Source organism: Hemiscyllium ocellatum, chromosome 21 (assembly GCF_020745735.1).
Source record: "Hemiscyllium ocellatum isolate sHemOce1 chromosome 21, sHemOce1.pat.X.cur, whole genome shotgun sequence".
NCBI classification, from domain to species: Eukaryota; Metazoa; Chordata; class Chondrichthyes; order Orectolobiformes; family Hemiscylliidae; genus Hemiscyllium; species Hemiscyllium ocellatum.
In genome coordinates this window covers 16,905,648-16,922,620 of record NC_083421.1, presented here as the reverse complement: position 1 = coordinate 16,922,620, position 16,973 = coordinate 16,905,648, and the positions used below count along the sequence as shown (strand labels likewise).

Below are 16,973 nucleotides of genomic sequence, written 5' to 3'. Positions count from 1 at the left end.
CTGGTGCCTCGCCTGCGGTCAGAGGGGAATTTAAATTTTTTGCAGTGCCCCTGCTGTTTCCTTTCTTTCGCCATTCAACAACCTTGGATAAATTGCATCCTGCAGTGGGCATTTACCCACTTTTAAGCTGTTTTAAACTGGCCAGGCCATTCAGAAATCTGCAAACTTCTTTAATTGCATCACAGATCTTCCTGACCTCTATACACATATAATCTCTCTCACCATTAAACACTCATTCAAAAGTATTCATTTGGAACCTTACCTACATCCTGGCTCCTGGCACAAATTACCACTGTGGTCATTGATGGCCCTATTCTTTCTTCCAGTATCCTTTTGGCTGTAATTTTCTTGTAACACAATTTAGGATTTACCTTTATTTCATGTGCCAGTATTCATTCTTATCCTCTTTTAGCTATCCTAGTCTACTTGTTGTTACCTTTTGCATATTCTATACTTTTGTAGAACTTCAGCTGTTTTGGACATTCAATATCTGCCATAAACCTCCCTTTTTCCCTTAAATCCTGCATTTGCCTTTGTATCCAAGGTTCTCTGGATTTGATGGTCCCATATTTTTTCTTTGTTGGAACATGTTGGCTCTGCCTTCAGTCCTGATGAAGGGCTTTTGCCCGAAATGTTGATTTTCCTGCTCTTCGGATGCTGCCTGACCTGCTGTGTTTTTCCAGCACCTCTCTAATCTAGACCCTGTACTGTCCAGATTTCTTTCTTTGTATCCCATAGTTCTGAAATGTGGAAGTATGGAAATATCTGCTGCAGTCCATTCTGGCCAAACCATATCTGATCTTGTTAAAATTAGCCTTCCCCAGTTTACAATTTTGATTTCAGGCTTATTTGATGACCCCTCTCTTGTGGGGCCTTCTACTTACTGGTTTAAAAAGTTGTCTTTGCTACGTTTTAAGGTTTTGCTCTCTGAAAACCTTTCATAGTATGTCTGCCTCAGTTAATGTTGAGGAAATTGAAATCCGCCATGATCACTGCGCTTCCCTGAAACTTACCTCCATATCTGCTCTTCTATTTGTCCCAGACTGTTAGGGTGCCAATAGAACATATCCATCAATGTAATTGGAGCCACTCGATCATCTTACATGTCAGGAATTATCTGTCACTCAGATCATCAAGAAAGGTAGAATTGCCTCAGCCTGCCCATAAATAAATTGAGACCTGGGCTGAAACCTGGAAAAGCAGCTCATTTGTTTTAGACTCTGTCTAGTTTTTAATCCCATTGTTTTCGTTTGGATGTGAATTGAACAGATCTTGAACAGGGCCATTTGAGGGAAGGAGTTGAATTATGTTTCATTAGAGTCTTACTGCTGTAATGAGGAATGCTAAATGATCAATTGGAATCAATCACCCATTCAACAAATATTACAACATATGTGAGATGTCTCCAAACGCAGAGGCCCTTTGCCGATTTCTTTCTTACTCAATATTCATTTCAGAACATAGCTGAGACGGGGTGAGATGGGGCGTGGGGCAGCACGGTGACTCAGTGTTTAGCACTGCTGCTCACAGCGCCAGGGACCTGGGTTCGATTCCAGCCTCGGGTGACTGTCTGTGAGGAGTTTGCATATTCTCCTCGTGTCTGCGTGCGTTTCCTCTGGGTGCTCTGGTTTCCTCCCACAATCCAAAGATGTGCAGTTTTGGTGAATTGGCCAGGCTAAATTGCCCATAGTGTTCAGGGATGTGTAGGTTAGGTGCATTAGTCAGGAGTAAATGTAAGGTTAAATGGGAATGGGTCTGGGTGGGTTACTCTTTGGTGGACCTGTTGGACTGAAGGGCCTGTTTCCATACTGTAGGCATTCTATGATCCCATGATTGGGCATAGCTGTTCATTGAGGCCTGCTTTACATGTCAGCAATCAACTTTCCAGCCTTGGTTGATGCTGTAAACACTTACGACTGGGAATATATAATAGGCCAGAATTAGAGGAGCATGAAAGTGAACTGGCAAATTAGGTTAAGTGTTAGGTCAGTTGCAATGTAGTAGCAGACATTTGAGGAGCTATTAAAGAACACACAAAGTAATTGCATTCAATGAGAAGGATACATTTCAAGGGGTTCTCATTCTCTGGGGTTAATTGAAGAAGTTGAAATATAATCAAACTTAACATTTGCCATTGAGAAGCTGTTTGACACTTATTGAAAGCCTTATAGCTGGGCTCTTAGAAAAATGTATGTAAAGGAAACTGGCAGAGCCACAGTTTTTGAGAAAGGGAGATCCTGTTCATTGAATTAATTGGAGTTCTTTGAAGAATTAACATGCTGAAGATGAAGGGAACTAGTTGGTAGAATGTACTTAGATTTCCAAATGCTACTAACTCAAAGGTTATTCCAGAAAATAAATGCTCTTAGTGTAGGCAGCAACATGTTGGCATGGATACAGATAGTTAATAGGAACGAGAATAGGCATAAATGAGTCTTTTTTAGGTTGGTAAGAGGCAACAAGTAATGTGTCACAGGGATCAGTCTGGGGCCTCAGCTGGTTACAATTGATATAATTTGACTTCATTGAAGGGACTTGAAAGTATGGTTGCCAAATTGCTTACAACACAAAGATAAAAGAGTAAATTGTAAAAAAATACAATAAGGAGGCTACATAGGATATAGTCAGATTGGGAGTTGGCAAAAATCTGGCAAATGGAATATAATGTGGGGAAATATGAAATTGTTCGTCTTGGCAGAGAAAATGGTAAAACCCCATCGGCAACCTGCTCAGATTTTGCAAGTTACTATTCCCTTTTCAGTTCTTACATTTGCTTTGGGTATTAACAACTCAACCCTCCCAAATTATTGTCTGCACATGCCTAGATTCGTCAACACTCAAAAAGAAACTTCTACTTGATGGGACTTTAACTCAAGTGTCCACTGAACACATACGTAAACTGTTAGAGATTGCAAAGCTCTGAAATGGAGAGGAATCTGGGTGTTCTTGTGAATGAATTGCAAAAAGTTTATTTGCAGGTATAAATAGTTAGGAAAGATAATAGATTATTATCATTTATTGTAAATTCAAATTAAATATAAATGTAGGGAGGGTATCTTTCAGTTACATCAGACACTGGTAAGACCACATCTGTGTGGAGTTTGCACATTCTTCCCGTGTCTGCTTGGGTTTCCTCTGGGAGTTTGGGTTGAGGCACAGTATTCGGCACCTTATTTAAGGAAGGATGTTACTGTTGGAAGGTTTAGCAGTCTATTCCCTAGGTGAAGTGAATTGTCTTAGATTAGGTGAGAATGCTCTGCCCCAGAGTGCAGTGGAGGCCCAGTCTCTGGATTCATTTAAGAAAGAGTTGGATAGAGCTCTCAAGGATTGTGGAATCAAAGATTATGGAGATAAGGCAGGAACAGGATACTGATTAAGGATAATCAGCCTCATATTGAATGGTGGTGCAGGCTCGAAGGGCAGAATGGCCTACTCCTGCACCTATTGTCTATTGTTTGTTGTCTTATGAGGAAAGGTTAGACAGGCTGAGGTTTAGAAGAGTAAAAGGTGATTGAAACACGTAAGATTCTGAGGGGTCTTGACAGGATAGATTTAAAGTAGACGTTTTCTTTTATCAGAGAATTTCGAATTGTGGGGTCACTGTTTCAAAATTTAAAGAAGAGATGAGGAGGAATTTTTTTCTGAGGAGCCTCAGGTTTTGAAACTCTCTTCCTGAAAAGCAAGGGGATGGAAGCAGTTATCAAATATTGTTAAGGTGGAGATGGAGAGATGCTTGTTAAACAAGGGGGTGAGAGATTATCTGGGAAAGGCAAGAATATGGATGAGGTTATAGTCAGATTAGCCATGATGTCAGATTAGCCAGGAATCCAACGGTCTACTCCCATCTCAACAGTTATAGGTTTCCAGTTTATCAGTTGGACCTGTTGCTCTGTGAACTCTTCAATATTTTGCAAAGTGTGTTATTTCAAGGCAACATACATGAGTAGGGTATGATCATGAACACATAGATCCCAATGGTGCGGAAAGAAGCCATTCAATCCGTTGAGTCTACACCAATCCTCCCAAAAGCATCCCACCAAAAACCAGGCTCCTATCTCAGCTCCATAACCTTGCCTTACCATTGCTAATCCACCTATCTTGCACATCCTTAGGTACTATGAGCACTTTTCCATGGCCAATCCACCAAACCCACACATCTTTGAACTGTAGAAGGAAACAGAGCACCCAATTCAATGAACTACAAGAAATTTGCCAGCATTGTCACATGATGAAATTGTGACATTTTTATGTTTCCCTTCCTGTGCTCATGGGATATGGGTGTTAAAGCTGTGCAGCATTTATTACTCATCCCTAATTTCCCAAAGGACAAGTTAAGAGTCAATCATGTTGTTGGTCTGGAGTGTAACTCAGACCAGGTAAGGATGGCAAATTTCCATCCTTAAGAGCATCAGTGAACCAGATGTATTTTTATGACAGTTTTACATGGTTGACATTAGGCTAACTTTTTATTTCAGCTTTTTGATTGAATTCAAATTTTATCACAGTGTTTTGGATTGCTAGTTCAGTTATATTACTACTAGCCCACCACCTCCCCTTTATTACAATCAATAGTCAACAGTGCTCTGAAATATTAAAATATGCTCCATTCTTTGTTTCAGATTGCTCGCAAAGATAACCGATTCATTCTGACCTGTGGCTTACCTTATCATGCAGTAAGTGCCCATTTTATCTCAACAGAATGGTTAAGATTGTCATGTGTGCAATAAGTTAGTCGATTCATCCAGTGAACGATGGTCAATGAACAGAGAGCAGCATCTGGGCAGTCTGTGCTTGTGTGCAATGATGGCCACTGTGCCATCCTGGCAGCATGTGTATGGCCACTGTGCCATCCTGGCAGCATGTGTATGTTCAGCAAGCATCATGTAGAAGTTCACTATGCAGACTGTAGTTTGTGTGTGGCTCCAGAATACAAACAAAGTTTCAGACGTGGCATCAAGGGAGCTTTGAATTAGATCTGACGTGGAGTCTTGTGCTCCAATAACCATTTTGGAGTCTGAGGAGAATGTTGTTTTTTTTTGTTTAATGTGTTTGTGGGACATGGGCATTACTGGCTGGCCAGTATTTATTGGCCTGTCCTGAGTTATCTTTGAGAATGTGGTGCTGAAAATCAGGTGCTATCGGGTGACCCAGCCACAGTGAAGGAATGGCTATGTATTTCCAAGTCAGGATGGTAAATGGATTGGAGACTAACTTGGAGGTGCGAGTGTTCCCATGTATCTACTGCCCTTGTCCTTCTAGATGGAAGTGGTTACAGGTTTAAAAAGTGCTGTCTAAGGAGACTTGGTGAACTTTTGCACTGCATCTTGAAGATAGTGCCCTCAGTTGTGGAGGGATTAGATGTTTCTGGAGGTGGTGCCCATCAAGCTTTGTCCTGGATGGTGTCAAGGTTCTTGAGTTATTGGAGTTGCAGTCATCAAGGCAAATGAGGAGTACTCCATCACACTCCTGACTTGTGCCCTATTGATGATGGACAAGCTTTGGGGAGTTAGGAGATGAGATACCATTGCGGTATACCTCGACTCTGACCTGCTTTTGTAGCCACTGTGTTTATGTGGCGAGTCCAGCTGAGTTTCTGGTCAGTTGTAACCATAAGGATAATGATAGTAGGGGATTCAATGATGATAATGTCAAGAGGCAATCATTAGTTTGCCTCGTGCAGGTCATTCTGCTATAATGCATGTTTCATCAATGCGAATTGACTAATGCGACTGATGAACAGGGGACTCTTTTTAAAGCACAAACTTTTAAAACATGTGCAGGGGAACCGCGATTATCTGAACGAGATGTGGGCACTATTTCGTTTGGATAATCGATTATTCAGTTAATTGATTCAATGCTTTTCCTCTGGGGCTGGGAGTTTTTAAAGTCTGCTGCCCATTCAGGAGACTGCAGCAGCACACTGCGCGCGAGACCCCGCTCTCCCATCCTTGCCCCTCCCGACCACTGCCTCTGACCCCAACACTGCCCCCTCCCATCCTGCCCAACACCGCTTCCCCGACCACATCTAACACCACCCCCCCAACCCCGTCCAGCACTCTTTCCCCCCCCACCAACACTAAGGGCAGCCTCCCCCCCCGTCTGCCCCTACCCCTTCTCCAGGGCAGCTGGACTGTACACCAAAATCAGGACCACTGCTGCTGCTGATGCCTTTGTGGGGTAAGTCTCCAAATAGCGCGCACGCACATGCTCACGCACACGCACACACACACACAACATTTTACTGCAACTTTTTGACAGGTTCCATCTTTGCCCTGTACAGGACCATATTGGAGAGATTATCTGGGGAAGGGAGGGGGTTAGGGTACACCCCTCCATAAAACTCCAGGGAAAGTGTGGGGTGAGAGAGAGAGAGAGAGGGCGGGAGGTCAGTCATTTGGAGACGGTGCCTGTTTAATCACTATAAACAAAAGACACGATCACTGTTGGAAGCACGTCCTTGATGTAGTGTTTCTATCGGGAACTCAAGATCTCCTTCGGATAATCTGATTTTCAGATAATTTGTATTTGGATAGTCGAGGTTCCTCTGTATTGGCTACAATGCATTGCTTTGCCAACACTTTAAGTGCTATATCTATTGCGTGATTTTTATATAGCGTAGATTCGCACAAGTGTGCAACCATCTCATTCTAGAAGAATTGCCTGTACTGCAGATGGTTATTGAGAGCATTTGTGTGGCACAAATATTATTTACCATGTATCGTCCCAAGCCTGAATATTGACCAGATCTTATTGCGTTTGAATGTGGGCTGCTTCAGTTTCTGAGGAGTTGCGAATTGTGCTGAACATTGTGAAATTATCAGTGAACGTCCCAAATTCTGACCTTTATAAAGGATCATTGCTGAAGTAGCTGAAGATAGTTGGGCCTAGGACAATACTCTGAGGAACTCCTGCAGAGATATCCTGTAGCTGAGATGTCAGAGCTCCAACAACATATTCCTATGTGCTAGCTATGATTTCAATTAGCAGGGAGTTTACCCTGATACCCATTGATTCCAGTTTTGGTCAGGCTCCTTGATGCCACACTTTATTGAATGAAGCCTTGATTTCAAAGGCTGTTGTTCTAGCCTCACTTCTGGAATTCAGCTCTTCCATCCATGTTTGAACCAAGGCTGTAGTGAGGTCAGGGGCGGAATGTCCATGAGCAGGTTATTGCTGAGCAGGTACTGCTTGAGAGCACTGGATGGCATCTCTGCAGGAGTTCCTGAGGATAGTATTCCTAGACTCAACAATCTTCAGGCACTTCATCAGTGACCTACATTAGATAGGTCAGAAGTGTGGATGTTCACTGATGACTGCACAACGTTCAGCACAATTTGCAACTCCTCAGATATTGAAGCAGTCCAGATTCAAATGCAACAAGGTCTGGAAAATATCCAGGTTTGAGTTGATGTCAAATAACATTTGCCCCACAAAAATGCCAAACAATGACCATCTCCAATACAAGGCATTCTAAGGGACAGCATGGTGGCTCAGCAGTTAGCACTGCTGCCTCATAGCGCCAGGGACCCGGGTTCGATTCTCATCTCGGCTGACTGTCTGTGTGGAGTTTGCACATTCTCCCTGTGTCTGCGTGGGTTTCTTCCGGATGCTTTGGTTTCCTCCCACAGTCCAAAGCTGTACAGGTCAGGTGAATTGGCCGTGCTAAGTTGCCCATAGTGTTAGGTGCTTTAGTCAGGGGTAAATATAGGGTGGTGGAATGGGTCTTGGGTGGGTTATTCTCCAGAGGGTTGGTGTGGACTTGTTGGGCCAAATAGCCTATTTTCACACTGTATGGATTCTAATCTAATCTAAATGACCACCCCTTAAAATTCAGTGGTGTTATTATCATTGAATCTGCCACTGAAAACATTCCAACATTGATCAGAAACCAGAAGGGCCAGTGGTTAGTACTGCTGCCTCACAGCACCAGGGACCTGGATTTGATTCCAACCTCGGCAACTGTCTGTGTGGAGCTTTCACATTCTCCCTTTGACTGCGTGGGTTTCCTCTGGGTGTTCTGATTTCCTCCCACAGTCCAAAGATGTGCAGGTTGGGTGAATTGGCCATGCTAAATTGCCTACAGTGTTCAAGGATGTGTGGTTTGGGTGCATTAGTCAAGGGTTGATGTAGAGTAAAAGGATTGGGGAATAGGTCTGGGTGTGGATTTGTTGGGCCAAATGGCCTGTTTATATACTGTAGGGGTTCTATGATATACACAGTGACTATCAGAGCAGGTCAGAGGCTAGGAATATTGCAGTGAGTACCTTCCCTTTGACTCCCCAAAGCTGTATTCAAGAGGGGCATAGATGAGGTGAATAACAAAGTTAATTTCCAGAGGGTGGGGGGGCATTCAAACCTAGACGGCATAATTTTAAGGTGAGAGGGGAAAGCTTTAAAAGGGACCTGAAGAGTAACTTTTTCACACAGTGTGTGGTGCATTAGTACAGTGAACCGCCAGAGGAAGTGTTAGATGCATATACAGTTACACCTTTAAAAGACATATGGACAGTTATATGAATGGGAAAAGTTTAGAGGGATATGGGTCAAATGCAGGCAACTGGGTCTACTTTAGTTTGGAATCTGGTTGGCATGGATTAGTTTTGTGCTGTATGACTCTATAAGTCAGGAGTGTAATGATATACTCCCCACTTGCCTGGCTTGAGTGCAGCTCCAGTGACAGTCAAGCTTGACAGCATCCAGAATGAAGCTTGATTTACACCACATCACAAACATCTACTCCCTTCACCACTGATGCTCAGTAGCAGCAATGTGTATTAGTCTGCAAGATACACTGCAGGAATTCACTAAGGCATAAAACGGACCTGGGTGTATTTGGCTTGGTTGGTTTTGTGCGGAGATGCTGCTTTGGGTTTGTTTCCTGGAGTCTGTTATATGCATGAGAGAGTCCTGTCTTTATTTGGACTTGAAGAATGGGGGTCCAGGTTTCTTCAAACCCAGTGAAAGCTGAGTCAGAGCCTGTAGAGAAGGATAATTTGTGAAAGGGAAAGGAGGAGTGAGGTTCTGGCTGCAGCTTTTGTAAGGTCTTGGACAATTACTGACGTTCTTATCTTCTCTTCAGTTGCGTTCACAGGTGGCTGAAGGCCGCTGCCTCTCTCTGAATTGCTCAGAGAAAGCCAAGGACCAGGCAATTACTGTGCTGAAACATTTCAACGTGCAAATCACTCCAACAGACATCTTCAGCCGCTGTCAGGTAGGGAAGAATGCCTGGTGTGGGTTAGGGAAGTGGTTGGACAGTGCTGTCTTACACACCGGTGAATGGTTTCTATGAGCATATAAACCCAAATTGTTTTTGAATAAAAGGCTTCTGACCGAACTATACTTTAACTAAGACTAGGGCCTTAAGTAAAAGAAAGGATCATCTTCTATACAAACCCAGTAACTGGTATTTCTTACACAGACTCTCTGTATCCTGAACAAAAGATCAAGTAACCTTGAGTTTATATTGGTCTCAGTTTCTAACTTCATGTTGTACAGAGATCATTCACATTTGCGTTAGTTGATGGTGCTTTGTACAGAAACAGACTGCTGGTGAATGCTGCTTGCACATCCATGAACTGAATGAACAAACCAGCTTAGCCGAATGTGGGAATCCAGTCTATCTCTCTTAACCTGTGCACAATGTGAGGCTGGGGGCAAGGTCATTGGCTGAACAAGATTCACATGCTGCTCGCAAAGGAAACATTTTTGATATTGTTCTCTGAAATGGCTGAGCTAATCATGTGGCTGTATTCTAAAAAGCAGCTCACTACCACTTTCTGAGGCACTTAAGAACGGGCAATAAACGCTCATCCAGCTAGCGCCACCCACATCCCGTGAATGAGGAAAAAAATGTTTATAATATGCAGTGTTCCCCTTGATGTGTTTTGAGCTGGTTTGGTGTTATGTTAAGTTGTTCCAGTTGATAATTTGTTGATGGGAAATTGCTCTTCTAGTATGCTGTTATGCTAATGTTGTTACTCCCAGAGGCTGTCCATGTGAGAAAGCATTAGTTATGGTTTTGTACAGAGCCCTGTCTGTTCACATGACAGTGAGACAGTTTGTAGCTGCCTGCTTCTCAATGGAAGTAAGGTTCTGGTGTAGGGAGTTTTGGGTTGCAGGTTATATCGAGCTCCTGAATTAGATTGGAGTAATCTATCTTTTCTTGGCTAAAGTTTCTGTCAACTGCAGATATTCCTTGAATCCTTTGCTATGGCATTAATAATTCTCCAACGATGGAGTGTAATAAGCAAATCATATTTTACCCAGTCTCTGCAATAACTTTCCACAATGCCATGGTCCTGAACTGACAAATTCACCATTAATTGTTGTGTCTAACTTAGAATGAAGGTGACTGTTCCTAGACTCCAGATGTTTCTGATCTGATTCGGGGCGGCACGGTGGCCCAGTGGTTAGCTGCTGCCTCACTGCGCCAGGTTCAATTCGTGCCTCGGGCGACTGTCTGTGGGGAGTTTGCGTATTCTCCCCGTGTCTGCGTGGGTTTCCTTCGGGTGCTCTGGTTTCCTCCCACAGCCCAAAGATGTGCTGGTCAGTTGAATTGGATATGCTAAATTGCCCTAGTGTTAGGTGCATTAGTCAAGAATAAATATAGGGGAATGGGTCTGGGGGGGTTACTGTTCTGAGGGTCGATGTGGACTAGTTGGTATAAAGGTACTAGTTGTATAAATTTCTGCAAGAAATCTCATCTAATCAAATCTGACCTATTACCATTTCCTCTATTCCTCCTTGAAACTGACTTCTACAACAAAGCTGTCTGTTTGAGCTGATCAAAGTTGATTTGATAGAGGAGACACTGCAGCTTATGGAATAGTGACTAATGCTGATGCTAGTGAAGATCACCCAGGGTTCCAACAGCCCATATAGACTGATATTGGAGATGATGGGCTTCAGTTACACAAAGAGTTAAGAGTTGCTTGAGGCTGTCCTTTGTAGAGTAGGAAAGGAAGGTTAAGGGAGAAATAGTGTTCAGAATTTATTAAGTGTTGTGGATGGGAGAAATCAGTTTTTGAACTGAACTATTTCAAGTGGTACAGGAGTTGGCAGCCAGGAGATGGAGATGTAAGGAGACAGAACCAGAGTGGAGAAGAGGGGAATTCTGTTTGAGCTGTGATCTGTCATTGTAAATTTACTGTTTGACAAGTACCTGGAACAGATTCCAAAGTAACAGTTGAAGGAAATTGGATTAATACTTGTTGGGGAAAGCTATCCAGAAATATAGAAAAAGAATAAGCAAGTGGGATTAAATGGTTTTATTCTTTTCAAAGGCAGAGGCATGTGGGCAGAATGCCCTTTTCCATGCTGTCAGATACTGACTTTAGCAGTCAGTGAAGGTTACATAGAAACATAGGAATTAGTGGGAGTAGTGTTATAAAGGAGAACGGCTAACACACACAGAGAAACTCGTCTCAGCTTTATAATCTGTTAAAAAGAATGGTTAAATTTAAAAAAAGCAATCAGTAACAATATACTGATTTAACCCTAACTATTCTCTGACTGAACAAAATTCTATTGGTGTGCTTTTCCAATAAACACAAGTCGTATTTATATAAACCCAAGCAATAAGGAAAAAAAGATTAAAACCTTATCTCTAAGTCTACACAGAACGTGTCTTCCAACATGCTGCGCCTTCTCCACTGTCTCTGCAGCCACAAGTTCCTTTCATCTGCTGATCCTGCTGTTAGGGATGTTTTCTCAGTGAATTCTTCTGTGAGGACTTTTAGCTAGAAGTGCTGTGGTACCTTTTATGGATAGATGGTGCTGTCTTTTTATGAAAGTTAGATGTTTCTCAGATGGCTCTTCGCTCCCACCCCGATCTTCAAAAACCCTCTCTTTATGCACCTTGGGTGACATACCAGTTTTCATACATTAGCATTGGTCTGAGGTTGTCAGAGCCATCAAATTTAAAATCACTTGGTTTTCAATTTCTGTGTGCTTGGGTTAAATTAATTGGTTGATTCAAGCTAATTGCCAAACCATCAAAACAAGCCTAAAATTTCCAATCAAGCAGCCAATTGGTCCATGTTTCAATTTCAGAACTGTCTGTAATCTGCAGCTCTGGCCAGACAGGTTTTTCTGTATAAATGTCTAATCTTAGAAAAGCACTTTACTGTACCACTTAAAGGAACCATGCAGACTTCCCCCTGCCCTCCTCCCTCCTCCCCCTGCCCCCCTGCCCTACCTCCCCTCCCCCCCTTTTCCTAATTGGCAGTCTATCCATTCACCACCATATTGAGGATCGTGGCTGAGCAGCCCAGGCTGCCAGCTGCAGTTAGAAGCCTGACTATTCAACCTCAGTGGCCTCACCACAACAGGTTGGTGTTACTGACTCACGTCAGAGATTGCAAGGGTCCCTAAGTGAGGGGACCACTTCAGGAGCTTGGATGCAAGGTTCCTTTTCAGACATCATGATGTGACGATGCAGTCACTTTAACAAGGTTTGTTTGTCCTTGGGTTTCTTTAAGAGAAGTTGTAAAGGCAGATGTGCTGAGGGGTCTAGAAAGAGCCTAGTTTAACAATGGTGTGGGAGTGGCCAGCTATCCCAGTTCAGGTTTTTTCTAGGTTGGTTTTAGCTGTGGCAGCCATAGATGCTGGAGTCCAGGGAAGGTCGCAGCTTCAGCCAATGTTTCTTGACTGATTCTCTCTTTGAATATTGCCTGTAAGAATCTGTGTTTCAATTTGCCTTTTTGCTAAGGGTGTGTCTTTGGGATGTTACTGGATTGGAATAGTTCCACAGTTAAATTGCTAAATTGGGTTGGTTAAGTTTTCCAGTAGTAAAGTTATTCTGCATTCCATTTTCTTTTGTTTGTATTTCAACTGTAGTGTTTAAATAAGTTCTGTTTTGCTTAAAGCTGAGCGGTTTGACCAGCTGCAACACACCTGGAATATCCACTTCACATCTATCTTTAAAATAAGAGAAAGGTAGGGTCTAGGCTACATTCTTAAAACATTTTGAGGGTGTCTGGCCCGGTCCGTAACAATGAGACTTGAAGCTGTTGGGTCTCTCCGAATGGAGGGATGACTGATCGAATCCATTGTTCACACTATGTGCAACTCCATGCCCAGGACTCCATCACTGGGGTATGAGTCTCCAGCTGCTGCAGGCAGAGTGCCTCAGTTGTGACCTCCATATATGGTGGGTGGGGTGCTGCTGGCAATTCTGCTTAAATGGGGCCTTAACAGTGTTGGGAGAAAGCGAGGACTGCAGATGCTGGCGATCAGAGTCAAAAAGTGTGCCGCTGGAAAAGCACAGTCAGTCAGGCAGCATCCGAGGAGCAGGAGAGCAGCTTATGCTCAAAACATTGATTTTCCTGTTTCTTGGATGCTGCCTGACCGGCTGCACTTTTCCAGTGCCACACTTTTTGACCCTTAACAGTATTGGCTGACCATTTTTGTCGATTGTGCAGTCCATCTTAATCACTGAGTACTCTGTGCCCCACCACCCTGGAAAATTTCCAGGCTACGGCAGTGGATTTGGGACCCAGCTCTTCCCTGTCTCAACTTCAAGCCACACGCCCAGGAAAATGCAGCCAGTGAGTGCCTGTTGGATTCACTGTGTTCGGCACCTTCATGTTCACTTGATGTTGAATGTTGTGAAAATGTATTTTCCACCTGATCAGGCAGTACTTTGATTAAATAAATTAATAAAGTGGGTGCAATTATTTAATTATTAATTTCCATAATGAATTTTGTTGCTTTCACTTACTGTTTGCTGATTGGCAATTCAGTCTGAAAGATAGCCTGCACAAACAGCATGAAGAATTTGGACATTGTATATTCAGGATTCCTTGTTCAGGGTTCCACGGTGAGATGGAATGGGACCAGTGACATCAGCTGGTGTTAAATGACAGTGTCTGTAGGGACCTGGCAGAGAGAAAATCAACGCTCTGGTTACCTGGTAACTTGGTGCTATCCGGAAAGCTGCACATACTGACTGCACCCTGTTGAGCTTCTCTCCGGCCTAGTTCTCACAACAACCCAGGCAGCATAGCCTAGTTCCCACAGCCCTTCAAGTTTCCTGCCAAGAATTTAGTGTCTTAAGAAAGCTAATGGAGCATGAAGGTCACTGTGTGAGAAAATCTCAGGCCGCGACGATTATTTTCAGTGAATTTGACATGGTACTGTGTGGGTTTAGACAGAGACTCACCAGCATGTCAGTCTGAAATGTGAGGTATGGGTTTAGGAGCAGTGCGTGGAATCTCTGAAGTAATTTCAACTGACTATTGGAAACTTTTCACAGTTGTATTCCTTCTGCCATATCTTTTTTTTCATTAAGTTTCCAACTTATGGAGATCACAACCTTCCCTAAAAACTGTATCAGGATAATTCCCACTTTCTTCAATGGTCTGTGCATGGAGAGAGTTGGAGTTTGTTCCTGTCGGTGCCGATTATCAGTGCAATTCTGGGCCAATGAAGCTAAATCAGTTTATCAGATTTTATGTTCAAGTTTTCAGGCCCAGCAGCCCTCTGTTTGCTGTGATTCTTTCTGCGAATTTGAGCTTGAGTTGTCTGGTTCGGCATTGACTGACCATGGCACAGAATGAAATTGAGAATATCCAAAAGGGATGTTCATATCACAGGTGTGCCAGTTTATAGCATGTAGTCTTCAAAAATGTTTCATACCTAAGAATATTTAAACTGCTAAGAAACTGCTGCACACCAGTGAAACAACTTGTTCAGTTCAAGGTTTACCAAGTTATTTTCTGGAGTATGAAACCTGGTTTCTCATTGGCATTGGAGAATGTTATTTTTATTGTTAAGAATGCTTATATTGCTGATGGACCATTTTTGTCTGTATATCTGCACTAGTTTAAAAATGAAGTTGTTGAGAAATAGTTTATAATTGCAAGAAAAATAAAGAGAACATTTAGGTTCTGTTATGCTGCCCAATTGTATTGTCTCATGAAAGCTGTTTGAATGCTAATCATGCAAATAGGTTTTAGCTAGAATTCATTGAACCAGTGAAAGACTGAGCACAGTCTGGACCCAAAATTGTAATTACGTGAATCTGATAAAGGAGAAAAATTATATTAATACAATGTCTTTCATACTCTGATGCCCCATGCTGTTCACAGCCAGTGTCATACTTTTTGATGTGTCATTGCTGTTGTGGCATCCTGACCGGAGCTATGGCTGGTTAACGCGCTAGATTAGATTAGATTCCCTACAGTGTGGAAACAGGCCCTTTGGCCCAACCAGTCCACACTGACCCTCTGAAGAGTAACCCACTCAGACCCATTTCCTTCTGACTAATGCACTTAGCACTATGGGCAATTTAGCATGGCCAATTCACCTAACCTGCCCATCTTTGAACTATGGGAGGAAACCAGAGCATCCAGAGGAAACCCACGCAGACACGGGGAGAATGTGCAAACTCCACACAGACAGTCACCCGAGGCTGGAATCAAACCTGGGACTCAGGTACTGTGAGGCAGCAGTGCTAACCGTGTTGCTAGAATTATGCTTTTGTTTCGAGGAGATGCGGTGCAAATTATGACTTTTATTGCTATGTTAAGGTGACCAGAGTTTGGTTCATTTAATTAGAGTTGCAATTAGATTAGATTAGACTACTTACAGTCTGGAAACAGGCCCTTCGGCCCATCAAGTCCACACCGACCCGCCGAAGTGCAACCCACCCATACCCCTACATTTACCCCTTACCTAACACTACGGGCAATTTAGCATGGCCAATTCACCTGACCCGCACATCTTTGGACTGTGGGAGGAAACCCACACAGACACGGGGAGAACGTGCAAACTCCACACAGTCAGTCGCCTGAGGCGGGAATTGAACCCGGGTCTCAGGCGCTGTGAGGCAGCAGTGCTAACCACTGTGCCATCGTTCTGCCCACAATTCTGGTAATCTGAATTGAAAGCAGAAAATGCTGGCAATATTTGGAAGATCTGGCAATATCAGACAAAGGTAATTGACCTGTATTGTTAACTTCTCTCCACTCAACTCCTTCCTGCCCTCTTGTCATTCCTCAGTGCAATTAATAAATCATTTCACTGAGCATTATTCTTCAAGTCCCTAAAGATCCAAAATACCTTCAGGTGAGTTACATAGTCTACTTTAGTATAAACAGTTTCTGCCCCTGAAAGTTCACCTAAAACACCCTGCCTCAGCACTGTGATGCCCTATCCCTGGCACATTGTACAAACTGCGGGACAAGGTGAGCTGGCATGCACATTCTTTTGCAGTCTGTGTTCCATCCTGTTTTCCTGCACTCCCTCCCCCTCAGCATCTCAGCACTCTGTTACTTCAGCAGAATTCGGAAGTGTTGACCTGAACTCAGAGCTTTTGTACTGATTTGTGCAGTTGTCAGGCCATGTTGAGGACTTTGGTCCACAAGGCTGTGTCTAATTAAAGTATCATGTTCAGATTTCATTTTACATTAATATTTTGAAGTCTCTACCCACGAGAACATCTCTGATGCAAGTAGCACCTGGGCTGTAAGCACGTGGAATATCACAACTGCATCGCCATGTTCACTACATTTGCAATCAAAATCTATCCTGGAATAAATTGTGCTACTTCTTCCTGTAAGCCTGTCTCATTCTCTCTCTCTCTCTCTCTCTCTCTCTCTCTCTCTCTCTCTCTCTCTCTTCCTGCTGTGTATTTCTTTCTTCTGAGATTCTGCATGTCTGTCTCTCTGCCTCATATATTTTACATACCACACTGGAGCCAAGCCTTCCCCCATTTGGCCGAGAGCCCTGTTTGACACTGTCCCCACTGCCCACGTTGCACATGATGTTTAGAGGTATGTTTTCTCCCGGCTCAGGTTCCTGCCCTTTAACCAACTGAGACAGGCTAAATCAGCTGACACCGGTTCCCATGAAAGGAATGTGTTGTAAATGAACTGTAAAAGTTGGGAATTTTAACACCTGTGATGTGTCTTGTTATAGCTAATATTTGACCATAATGTAGAATTGCTCAGATAATATTTTAAAATAAATTG

General features: G+C 43.1%; 1 protein-coding gene across 13 annotated transcripts in view; it reads left to right on the top strand.

Annotated features, from left to right (window-relative positions):
• The window catches only part of exd3 (exonuclease 3'-5' domain containing 3), a 390,852-nt gene that overhangs the window by 223,692 nt on the left and 150,187 nt on the right, over positions 1 to 16,973 (top strand). For all 13 annotated transcript variants that reach the window (XM_060841203.1, XM_060841204.1, XM_060841205.1 and 10 more), the window contains 2 exons: positions 4,620 to 4,673; positions 9,080 to 9,211. In XM_060841203.1, coding sequence (XP_060697186.1) covers positions 4,620 to 4,673; positions 9,080 to 9,211 — 186 coding nt within the window. The remainder of the gene's footprint in view (positions 1 to 4,619; positions 4,674 to 9,079; positions 9,212 to 16,973) is intronic.